General features: G+C 41.6%; 1 protein-coding gene across 1 annotated transcript; it reads left to right on the forward strand.

Moving 5' to 3' along the window:
* Nucleotides 1-1,590: 1,590 nt before the first annotated feature.
* LOC143218191 (uncharacterized) lies at nt 1,591-2,457 on the forward strand. The gene has a single exon (XM_076443234.1). The coding sequence runs from the start codon at nt 1,591-1,593 to the stop codon at nt 2,455-2,457; it is 867 nt and encodes a 288-aa protein (XP_076299349.1).
* Nucleotides 2,458-13,412: the final 10,955 nt, after the last annotated feature.

The raw sequence follows: 13,412 nt of genomic DNA on the forward strand, positions 1-13,412 counted from the left end.
ACTGTGGGTGAGGAGAATAAGCTTAAAATAGGTTTTACAGTGTGCAGGATCAAAATGATGCATAACATCATAAGATGTTTCAAATGTCACGCCTTTGGACACTTAACGGACAACTGCCAGACAAAACTGGAAGGGAAGGAGATCTGGAGGAGATGCGGGACAGATGGACACCAAATAAATGTATGTAAGGCGATAAGACGCTGCGTGCTTTGTGAGAGAGCAGGGATTCCGGCAGCGAATTCAGTGCACGTAGGGTATAGGAAATATATAGCGCAAACATTCGAGAGTAAGTCAGGATCTTCAATCTGAAGATATTACAAATCAATTTAAATCATTGCAGAAGCGCTCACAATTTACTGTCGCAATCTGCAATAGAAGTCAAGGCGGATGTCGTCCTTATCTTGGATCCCTTAAAGAACTCTGGAGACTGGATTTACGGTGGGAGGGATAATACGGCAATATGGGTAACGGGATGCAATCAAATCAAAAGATTCGAGGATGGTGATAGAAAGGAGAGAAATTTTACTGCTGTGACCTGCTATCACCTAATATTTCAGAAGAAGAGTATACTAACAGGATGAGGAAAATAACGGAATTTTACAAAGAAGAAAAGAGGAAGAGGAGAGATTTAATCATAGGAGGAGATTTTAACGCCTACTCCCAGGTTTGGGGTTCAAAAACGCAGAATGTAAGAGGTGATATTGTTTTGGAAGAGCTCTGGGAAGCTGATTTGCATCCGGTTTGCCCTACAGGAGGACCTACTTTCGAAAGAGGAGATTCGAGCTAAAATATTGATTTTATTGCTGTCTCTAGTAGTATACTTAGATCGGGCACGGTGACCTCCAAGGTTCTGGATGTCGAAACCGAGTCAGATCATAATTATCTGTTAACGGAGATCAGGCTGGACTCTCCCCTTGCCAGAGCTCAGACCGCTGGCGGACGCTGGAAATTTACAACCGAAGAAAAATAAAAAATGAAAAGAGAATTTAATGAGACACTAAGAAAAGAGGAATACATGGGACGGGAACCACTAACGAAGGATAGAGAAGCGAAATTTTTAGAAATTATCAAGAGGACCATGGAGGAGAATCTACAAAGGAAGGGAGAGTATGGCGGGGGAGGTAGAATAAATGCTTGGTGGAAATCGGAAATGACGAAGATCAGAAATAAAGCGGTAAGAATGTAGGATCAGAGCTTTTGCTGACGATCTACTTATAACAGCAGAGGACTCCTCACTGCAAGGACTGAGGTGGAAGATAGAAAGAACAACCGAGGAAGTGAAACATTGGCTGAATACCGCGGGATTGGAACTCGCAGAGCAGAAAACCGAAATAATGCTAGCAAATAAAAAAAGAGTTGAGGATGATTTTTGTTTCCATATAGGAACAGCGGCTATTCCTCCAGCGCCATCCCTAAAATACCTAGGGGTCACATTGGACAAGAGAAGAGGATTTAAAAAGCACATTGAGACGGTGACAAATAAGGCATCAGGACGATGGCAGCGCTGTCGAGACTGATGACTAACCTTATTACCTTATTCTAGAGTCGATAGTCCTGTATGGGGCTCCGGTTTGGGCAGATGCGTCAAAAATGGAATGCAGTGCTAGGCTACTCAGGAGAATTCAGAAGATTGGCCTGTCGAGGGTCAGATCCTCATACAGATCGGTGGCTGTAGAGACTCCCTGTGTTCTCGAGGGAGTAACCCCATGGGTATTAAAGATAAGAGAGAGGAAGCACCTGTTTCATTGGGAAAACGCTTTTTTAGAGCAGGACCAGAGAGAGGGAGCTACCAGACCAAGGAGGAACGCGACAAGGAGAATGATGGAGGGAGCCTATCACGATGAGGAGTGGGACCCGCAAGAATTTATCGCCGTGCCGGACCCAGAGGAATTCCATGCTGAAAGGAAGGGAGAGGAGACAGAGGAAGAGAGAAGGAAGGCCCTCAAACGATGGCTTAGAAAAAAGGCGAAAGAAAATTCAGCAACAGAGTGGCAAGAGAGGTGCGACGAATCGGATGTGGGGAGATGGACGCACCAACTAATCCCGAACATCAGAGACTGGAAGGAGAGAAAACACGGTCACCTAAATTTTTACTTGACACAAGACCTTACGGGCCACGGTGTTTTTAATACATTTAGATTCAGGATAGGAAAATCGGATACGGAGGATTGCTGGTTCGACGCGGGAGTGAGGGTCACCCATGAACACACCCTAATAGAATGCCAAAGGTGGGAGGTCGAGAGAAGGCAGCTCAAGGAGGACCTCGGTTTGCGAGGGAGGACACTTACAATGGAGGACATAATGAGGAGGATCTTGCAGTCCGAGAATGCTTGGAATAAATTTTCGGGATACTGCAGAGCGATCATGAAAGAAAACAAAGAGGAAGAAAGAAGAAGAGAAAGAAATGAGGAGGATAGCGAGAACCCGTTAACTGATGACGATGATCAAGCTACATAAATAGAAGAGACAAGTCGACCACGATGAAGGAGAAGAGACGAGGGGGGAGGAGCGAAAGATGCTCTGGAAGCTCCAAGGAAAGAGACGACATGTGAAGGATGAGAGGAGCCGCTGAGACCTGATGGGTATATCGGTAACGATGGATTCCAGGGGGAGGTGACGAGAGTCATTCCAACGACGTCGCCGCCGAGAGAGAGGTTCAGTCAGGGTCATACAGACCCTCACCCCGAAATCTTCATCCGGTTACCGCGGAGAGGCCAGATTGCGGAGTGCAAAGAAAAGAAAAGAGAAGATTTTGTAAATAGTAGCTACAAGACTTGTAGTAATTATGCAGATTTCTTGCGATAGTCTGTAGTTGTGTATATATGAAGAGGTGTTATCGGTACATTGGTCCGGTAAAATAAACTTGTGAAATTAAAAAAAAAATGTCGACTGTGCCAATTTGCGTCTCGGTCGCGCTCTGATTGGTCCGTGTTTTTCGTTAATAACTCCTAAACAAACCCGCGGATAACATTTTTGCAAAGAAAATGTTGCTTCAAATGGTCTCAGAAACCTCCCATTTCCGGGATGTGCAGGAATTTTGAGACACCCTGTATATTGGAATTAATATGGCATAATTCTCAAAATTATTTTTATTAAAATGAGATCATTTTGAGCAACTTCAGACTGTTCATTATTATTCAGTGTATCATAATCAGAAATAGAACACTTTATTCTTTCATCTTAAAACATAATAAAATATTACACTTCATTGGTTATAATAGTTCAAAAATTTTAAAACACAATTATAAATGCCAACCTTCTGAACTATATGAAGTATTTGTAGCTGTACTTCGTAAATTTTCCAAGCTAGGATTCGATAACATGCTGTCATTCGTGATAGAGTCAGGAATAATTGCTACGACTGCTGCTAGCATTGAAGTTCCAGATTGTTCGTAGAACTGATAATGTGCAATCGGGTATTCCTTTATCTTTCAGTTTGCTTTCAACATCATGAAACCAAGTCTCAAATCACTTTCAGGAACTGACACACCTTTTACAGTGAGATTTTGTGCGATTCTTTTGATTAGGTTTATATGTGTCTTCATAAATCCATTAAACCAGCAGTGGCCTGGTCTGTTATTTTTAAAAGTTGTTTATCTGTTCTCTGAAATGATAAAGTTTTGACTTGATCTCATAAAATTTTTTTTTACAGGAAATCCTTGCTCGGCACTGTAAATAATCCACTTTTCTGTATCGTCTTCTTCTGTCTTCTACAGTACAATTGGTGCCTTTCTTAGCATCCACCGAACTTAAATTTTTAATTCTAGAATGCAGTGTGCTTTTTGGAATCTTAAACTGGTCAGCGGCTTCCCTTAATGATAATCCACCACCCACTGTATTGAGAGCTTGTACGATAGATTCAACAGAATGAGATTCATGATTTCTGTTCACTTTTTTAATTTTATTCAATCTTCTATTTTCCTTCAATCGGTCATTTTTAATAATATCCTTAGATTTTATGTACACTTTTGGAATGCTCTTACATTTAATTTGTTTTTTATGGTACTTATTAATTGTTAGAGATTGTATTGGTAATTGCGCTCTATTTTATCGACCGTGTATGTGCGTGCGGAGAGTGGCGTGGCGTGCGTGGACAGAAGGAGAGCAGAACGGTGTGAGAACTGAGGGAGAGTACACGTGAAGTCACATTATATATCTACATGCAGTATTGTTATGTTAGAGTTGCAAATTATACTTGTTTATTAAAGTATAAAACAGTGAGTTAGTACAACCTGTCCCTGAGTATTAAAAGCACTGGTAGCGGCTGTGCAGAGCACTACGCATAATAAAGTTCAACAGGTAATGGGCCCAGTTGAACACAGCTCAGACCAAAGATGTATATCTTATAGTCCCCATCTACGAAGGTCACAGAAAATTTCTGAGGTTCATATTTAAAAAGAAAATATTTCAATTTGTAAGCCTGCCTTTTGGATTATGCACTAACCCATACGTTTTTTCACTAAGTTAATGAAACCGGTTATTAATAAATTAAGATTCCAAGGAATAGTAACTGTTTGGATCTTCGCTTGTTTCCGTTACGCGGAAACTTGAGGTTACGATCCGGTGAAAAAATGAATAAAGGATAGCAATTGAAGATTAATCGGATTTGTGGGAGAGCGTTGAATTTATTGGAAATTGATCCCCGTCACTCGCGATACAGATCAGAATGCAAAGAGTCGGCTTGCAACGGTGTACGATTACCTGTTTACTTCGTTCGCGTTTCTTAGAAGAGAGAGCGAGGATCCGACCGATTATTGTGTATATTGTCGCGGCTCGCTCCCCTCACCGCGCACCCCGAACTACTCGGTCCGCCCGAAGTGTGCGGGGAAAGAGAGAGAGACGAGCGACGACAACGGCCGAATCCTCGTTACCCTTACATTTGATACTTGGCCCACACACGCGCTCGGTACGGTACGTCGTGCGAATGTGTTCGTGCATTCGCACAGCGATACCGAGCAGCTGATCTGTTTTACTCGAACAGTAACGGTTTTATATTTGGATGACTTCTTATTTATCCATGAATCTAAAGACATATGTGAAAAAATGTAAAGAAAGCAATTAAAATATTAGAATATTTAGTTGCTAATCAGAAATGTAAATTTCTAGGATTCATTATTGACTCGGTTAACTTTTCCTTGAATTTAACGAATAATAAGAAAAACCAAATAGTAGAACTAGTGAATGAGTTTTGTTGGATTGAGGTCGATAAAGGATCTTGAAAAGTTTTGGTGGAAAAACACTTTTGTGAACGACTGGATTAATTTATGGAGAGATATCATAATACACGTATTTACTATTTGATACAATCAGAACAAGTGGTTCTTCATCTGCGTTTCGGTTACCTTCTCGCTCGTGTACATGAGTCAAATGTATTACATATTTCAACACGCCTCCTTACATTTGACTTTTTCACAGAAAATTACCTCTCTCATTATTTACAATTATTTTGCACCCTTACCGCTTCAGTTATATTACATTTAATAATTTTCTGAAATAGATAAATTTCGCTTTGCCTAAACTCTTTGTGAGTATGTCTGCTACATTGTTTTGCGATTCAACTTTGACAATATATATAGTACCTTTGTCATCATTTTCATTTATGTTGTAACAGACCTGTACGGGGCAGGCCTGTTACTATGAGACACGCGCCGAACACGGCCGACCGACACCGAAGATTACCGAACGCGTCGTCCGCACAACTCGTCACTACATACGGTCCCGCGCTCCGAGCCACATTCGGCGGGAAACGGACGTCGAGGTTCCGCCATCTTAGCGGATATGGAAACTCGACGTCACACATCCGTTTTCCCCGCACCATTCCTCCCACCACCGACCTACGCCTATAAACGGCGATGCAAACGAGGCACGGGCCTCTTTTCCAGCCTGGGCAGCATCCTGGGCACACCCCGCGTATCGGTACGTACTACTGGTACTATTTCCTAATACCCACGCTCTCGACGTCGAGTTGTCCGCAGCATCGGACTCCTCGACATCGGCAGTTCCCACCGGCGTGACAGCATACACGCCAAACAGAGAGGGCAGCATCCTTCTCTGCCGTTCGGGCAGCATCCTGAACAAACCTCTCGGGCAGCATCCCGAGAACACCGACAGCTACCGGAAACGACTAAATGAAGGGGCAGCTACCTCTTCATTTACCGTAGAACCGCCACGGGGAATTTCCCGACTCGTGGCCGGGTTTCCCGACCACTCCTGTCCGAATCCAGTCGCCGGTACAAGCACCAGGTCCGCGAACACGCGTCGCGTCGCGATGAACGATCACGCCAGGATCACCCTTAGAAGCACGGATCAGTAATTCGGTTTACGAGACACACGGTTCCGCGAACGTACGAACAGCGAGGCCCGAAAATACAGATACCCGTCGTCGTTATTTCACGTCCCGCGCACCTCGTCTATTTTCAGCTTCCGTCGGTTCTCTCGCCGATAAACGAACCCGGCGCGACGAGCTATTCCAGCACGAGAGGATACGACGCACAGTGGTCTGAGAGCGGCAGAAAACGGCAAAAACCCTACGAAAGCTTTATTTCGGGGAAAATCTCGACAAAAAATGTTTGTAACCGTTCTTGGTCACGAAAATTAATAAATACATTAAAAAATAAGTAATAAATTAATAATAAATAATAAATTTTACACTTAAATTGTGAATATAAAATAAATTTAAAATGAAATATAATTCAATTTAAATTAAAGATAATAAAAAATGATTCCTCTCCATATAAAATAACTACTTAATTTAAAAAACAATAATTTCATGTCAATTAAAATAAAATGAAATAATTTCATGGAAATTTATTATGTACAGTATACAGGTAAGGTTTATTTACATTTTGGTCACGAAAAATAGTAAATAAATTAAAAAATAATTAATAAAATAATAATAAATAATACATTTTACACTTGTTTTTACATACAGTGGGTAACGGGTTCGCACAGGTTCTTTCAATAGTATGCATTGTGAGAATTGTTAACACGATTTTTCAAATATTTCCGATGATCTGACAAAAAATTTTTCCAACGAAAGTTTATCAGTGTTCACTTTTCTACAAACTTCAATACAAAAAATTAAAGAAAAATCCCTTTTTGTATAAAAAATGAAGGTCATCTCAATTTTTTAAATATTAACATATATTTTTTACTTCATAATATTTTAACTGATATCAAGACGAATCCAACGACCTATAATAATATAACATTAAACCTTCAAATAACGCTACAATAGTTTTGTCAACGTTCGGAACGTCAAGTGTTCCAGAAAGCGGAGCGTTCTTTGACGCGTTCTCACCGACATTTCATGAGCTAAAACCCAAAGCCGCAGGTCACCGCAGATGAACTTTGCATTTATTGTTTACTTAGATATCTACAAACGTTATTTTTCCATTGGCACCTTGGCGCAGTTTGGCGCAAGAGATATATCGTCTTTCAAACTTCATTAACGTTGCTCTTTTCCCCGTTTAATAGCATTATCTGCAAAACTACTCGAAAAAAATTAAAAATAAACATTTTTTGCGATTTACTCCGGGTCTTTGTACTTGAAGGAAGTCAGAAAAGAAAACATTATTTACATTACTATTATTACAGGCTCATACGGTTTCTTCAAACATGCGCTTGAATTTATGCTGAAAACTAGGTATGCTTAGCATGGCCAACTTTAAGACGTTCTACAACAAAATGAATTTGGATTTTGAACTGATCCATCCTAGAAATGTTTGAATTTACTCTCCTACTAGTCAAAAATATAAAAAATTTGGTTTTTTAAGAAACTTGAAAATATGGGGTTTTTGCCACTTTCAGACCACTGTGCGACGCCGCGACACATCTCCGTCGGAAGCAGAACCCTTACAATGTAGTGGTATTAAACTTCAATATGTTTTGAATTTTTCGTGTAGTTTTCAAACTCGGCAATTGCTATTGCTCCCGAATTATCTTCGAATATTTTTATTGGTTCTGTTATTTCAATTGCAAAAGTGTCTTTGAGCATATTTCGTACGAAGTTTATCGGTTACTGCCTCTGATAAGGCTATATACAGGGTGATTCGCGCAATTGTTACAAGTCATAACTCCGTTATTATTGCATTTACAAAAAAATGCCAAAGGAGAAAGATAAATGGTTCGAAGAAAACTACATCTGTAGGTCTTTAAATTTTTTTTAGATGCAGCAGTGCATGTGCAATTAACAATTGCATCATTTCTTTAAATAGAAATACATATTGTTTTTTACACAGATCGATTCTTCTGTTCATTCTACGTAAAAAATGATTATGGTACACATGGCAAAAAATTATTAGATCTCGAGATATTTTCAAAAAATGTCTTTATTGAAGAAGATGCTCAAACGCTTCTCCATTACATTCTAAACATTTCTTATAACGTATTTTTATTGTTTGCATAACTGCGTTTAAATTATCTGCAGTTATTGCTGCACATTCCAGTATGATTCTTTCTCTCAGATTCTCTACAGAATCTATGGGGTTTGAATAAATTCTATCTTTCAAATAACCCCACAGAAAAAAATCAAGGGGACTTAAATCAGGTGAACGGGCTGGCCAACGTATTGATGTATAAACGCAGTTATGCAAACAATAAAAAAACGTTATAAGAAATGTTTAGAATGTAATGGAGAAGCGTTTGAGCATCTTCTTCAATAAAGACATTTTTTAAAAATATCTCGAGATCGAATAATTTTTTGCCGTGTGTACCCTAATCATTTTTTACGTAGAATGAACAGAAGAATTAATTGCACATGCACTGCTGCATCTAAAAAAAATCTAAAGGTGGTCGAGCTCCCATCTCATCGTCGCATATGTTATGGTAGCCCCCACAAATTCAAACCTAACAGCTGTTTGTAGTTACTGGAGTATTTCACATCTCATGTGTGTCGTATGAAATTTTTACATGATGCGTACAGTTGCAAAGTATCGTAGTGGGCGAAATGACACTATTGGTTTCCCTAAAATGAACGTTTTATTATTTTCCGGTGTATCCGAAATAATTTTTGATATCATATGTGTATTAGGTTGGAAGGAAAGAGTTATGGCGCATTTTAAATAAGCAAGTAATTTTACTTGTATATCGAAAACACATGTTGCTAAGTCATTGAGATACGGGAATTGACTGGTTACCTGAATGATGGCAACAAGTTGTTACGAACAATGAAAAAAGAACGGTATTTCAAAGAGCAAGAATCGTAGAATACGACCATATATTTAAACATTTTTTCACACTAGATCCGGTGGAAAATTTGCAGAACAAAGATATGTCTCTAATATATTTTCTAGCAATTATTTTAAATCATTATTTAAGAAGAATTCACCAAGCGGTAGGAACGTTTCCGTCTTCCATGATGTTATAAAGGAGACCTACCGATAGTTTACCTAAGGAGTTGTAGAGCACATAAAAACCTGTTTTTTGTGCCACGCACAGCAGGCAGCCGCGACCCTCTTCGAGAGTTTATGACCTGACGGCTGCGGCCCGGCGCGAAAAGAAATTTCGGAGAGAAACCGGACCGGTACCTCCGATGTCCGTCGCCCTATCCTTAAGCATTGGTGCCGGCCGGAGGCTGTGGCAAACTAAAGAGTCCTTAAGGGTGAGCGCATACTAGAGGGTCTCGAGAAGGCCGCGGATCGTTTCGAGAAGGCAGGGGCCTTGGAGGAAGGGAGCAAGGAGTCCATGCGGCAACAAATCTCTAGCAGGTAGACGGAGAGCAAGGCTCCGCGGCCTTCTCGAGACCCTCTAGTATGCGTTCACCCTAACTCGTCGAGCCGGGTTCGTCTACCGGCGAGAGAATCGACTGAAGCTGAAAATGGACGAGGTGCGCGGGACGTGCAATAACGACGACGTGTATGTGTATTTTCGGGCCTCACTGCTCGTACTCTCACGGAACCGAGTGTTACTGGTACGTGATTCTAGTGACGATCTTTGACCGCGGCGCGTGATAGTTCATCGCGACGCGACGCGTGTTCGTGGACCTGGTGCGTGCCGGCGACTGGGTTCAGGCGGGAACGGACGGGAAACCCTGCCACGAGTCGGGAAATTCCCCGTGGCGGTTCTACGGTAAATGAAGAGGAAGCTGCCCCTTCATTTAGACGTCTCCGGTAGCTGTCGGAGTTCTCAGGATGCTGCCCAAGAGGTTTGCTCAGGATGCTGCCTGAACGGCAGAGAGGGATGCGGCCCTTTTTAGGCGCGCGTTTAGCAGTAACATGCCTGCGCCGTACAGGTCTGTTACAACCTGTAGTAAAGATGCAAACAGCTTAAAACTATTACTTTCTTACTGTTGTCAATATAGCTTACTCATTGAACAAATGGATGTTAAAACCGCGTTTCTCAATGGCAGAATTGTTTCTGAAGTATATGTAGAGCAACCAGAAGGTTATAATAATGGCACCGATCAAGTGTATAAATTAGAAAAAAATAAGGCACAAACCGATCGAATTGTGTAACCTCCTCCTTTTTCGAAGTCGGTTAAAAAGCATTACACGGTTTAAGAGAAAGTCCCAGGTCATGGTACGGGTGCTTTAACGAATTTATGAATAAGTTAAACTTCAATCGAAGCATGTACGACTATTGTTTGTATGTAAGAAGAAGTGGAAAATATGTAGAATATATGTTTGGGATTGGCTGCGCGTGTCGTATGATCGTGACGCACGATCCACCACGCAGCCCGGTGATTGGCTGCTCCGCACGTCGTCGCGAGATCGATGATCGATCAGCAGCGCGCCGCGCTATAAGCTGTCGCCGTCGGATCGATTATCGACTTGCCTAATAGATTTCTATTGGTCGAACTGTTCGCGTTAGCAAGTCATCGTTCCGACGGCGAGAGAAAGGTCCGTTCTGCTCATCGATCATCTAATCAATCGCTAATTAGTCTTCGTACGAAAGGCACGCGTCGTCGGACCAGTCTTTCTAAGTTAATTATCGCATTCACACAATCTTAGTTCTCAGCTACGCTGCTGTGAACAATCACGTTCTCACACATTAATTAATTGTTCAGTTCTTTATTCGCTTTAGTCATACATACAGTTTGGCTGAAAAGTGTACATAGTTTTTGTATGAAGTGTTTCTGTCGTGACTAACCGCAAGACGGAAATAAAGTGTACTCGTCCAAATTCAGTGACTTTTTTTTGTCCTGTCTGATCCCAAACAATATATATTATTATTCGTTGATGTTTTATTAATATGTTGTAAGAACCGAAAGATTATTGAAGATGTAATGTTAAAATTGTCAAATCGATTCAAAATGAAAGATATGGGTAAAGTGAAAAACTACTTTGGAATAAACATTGATCACAATATGGAACAAAACATGATGACCTTAAGTCAAGAAAATTATATTGAATCATTAGCAGAAAAATATCAATTAGAAAGTGCAAAATTGTATAGCCCACCTCATATGGAAGAAAATTTAAAACTCAAACCTGCAAACAATATTGATACATGCATTAAATATACAAATTTAATTTGCGAGCTATTATACAGGGTGTCCCAGAACAAGTGTCGTTCCTTGAAATGGGAGGTTCCTGAGACCATTCTAAGTGACATTTTCCTTTGCACCAATGTCAACTGCGGCTTTGTTTAGGAGTTATTAACGAAAAACACGGACCAATCAGAGCGCGCCCTGGGCCGCCGCGCCGCGCCGCGCCGGCAAGCGAGTGTCGGTGGTACGCCGTGACATCGCAACGAACAAGAGTTTCTCGATTATGTGAATGCTCTCCGATTTCAATGAGCTTTGGATATGTGGTCAAGATCATTATTCTGAACAACATTTCTCTTTAGACTTTTTGGCTGTAGGCTTTAGTTTACGAGATTATCGCGAGAAACTTTACTTGTAAATCCATGGGATTGATGTCCTACTAGCTTCTATCCGATTTCAATGAGCTTTGGATATGTGGTCAAGACCATTATTCTGAACAACATTTCTCTTTAGACTTTTTGGCTGTAGGCTTTAGTTTACGAGATTATCGCGAGAAGCTTTACTTGTAAATTCATTAGGGGTGTTCATGATAGCGGACACGGCCTGCTAATGTCTCCGAAACTAAAGCCGACCGTCAACCATTTCAAAGGAAAAAGATATTTAAAACGTCGAGTTTTATAACATTATTTAAAGGTCATTGAAATCGATGAAGACCCGAATCATCCTTACCCGACTTACGGCAACTTTACCCGAACGAGAAATGAGGCAGAAACTGATTGTTTTAAAAACTTACTTATTCAGCCGTAAATCCATTTGCTGCTTCGAAATGTGTGTCAATGGGTCATCACGGTGACGAACTGCACAGGTGTCTTCAGGTATACGACAGTACCGCAATCCAAGGGGCGTACAGCCAAGTCAACGAACTGCACACCTGGTGGTAGATAGCAGGTATACGACACCCTGACGGATACGCGGTCAACGATCTGGACTTTTCACTTTCACTTTCAAATCGATAAATAAATCACACTTCTTTTTCACACAGATGCACTAAGAACAAAGTCAAATCCAAGGGCTGCAAATGGAGGGCAGCACGGCAAGTGCGTCCAGGTCAACGCACCTGTCTCTTCAGCACGTACCAGGTAGTTCCTACGTTATTCCTGCGTTAAATATTTGGGGCCCTGAAAAGGGCCGATTACAATTGGACTCAACTCCTCAATTGTTCGAAATGTCCTCCGTTTTGTTCAATGCATAGTCTGGATCGCCCGATCGTCTCCCGCATGACGCCGCGAAGGGTGGCCGGCGTTATGTTCACGATGGCACCGTGAACTCGTGCCACCATCTCCTCAGGCGTGGTTAACGGGCGCTTGTAGACCTTATCCTGTGAAATGATATTTACAAAAGAAAAACAACACGTAAGTATACACGTATACGATAACGATTAAAAAATACCTGAAGAAATAAATGAAAATTGAGATTACCTTCAAGTAGCCCCAGAGGAAAAAATCCAGCGGATTGAGATCAGGTGACCGTGGGGGCCACGCAACAGGACCACCGCGGCCGATCCACCTGTCCTGGAAGGCTTCATTCAAATGGGCGCGGACATTTGCGGCGTAATGCGCTGGCGCACCGTCCATTTGAAAATACATGTTCTGCCGGATCGCATAAGGAACATCGTCCATGAGATCCGGCAGAGCATGTTCTAAAAATGTCAGAAACGCCGGGCCGTTCAGTCTATCAGGTAGCATGTATGGCCCGATAACATGCTCGCCACAAATACCGGCCCATAAGTTGACCGACCAGCGGGTCTGTGATGCGCGTTGCCGAACTGCCATCGGATTCTCGACGCTCCACATATGCAAATTGTGGCCATTGAAGCACCCTTCTCTTGTGAAGAGTGATTCGTCGGTCCACAATATGCACGGGAGGAACGCCGGATTTCGTGACACTTCATCCAACAGCCACCTGCAATACTCAAGCCGCCGGTGAA

Source organism: Lasioglossum baleicum, chromosome 18, assembly GCF_051020765.1.
Source record: "Lasioglossum baleicum chromosome 18, iyLasBale1, whole genome shotgun sequence".
NCBI lineage: Eukaryota > Metazoa > Arthropoda > Insecta > Hymenoptera > Halictidae > Lasioglossum > Lasioglossum baleicum.

Excerpts from the sequence above, each read along its gene's own strand:
- LOC143218191 (XM_076443234.1), top strand. The coding sequence starts at position 1,591 with ATGGAATGCAGTGCTAGGCTACTCAGGAGAATTCAGAAGATTGGCCTG.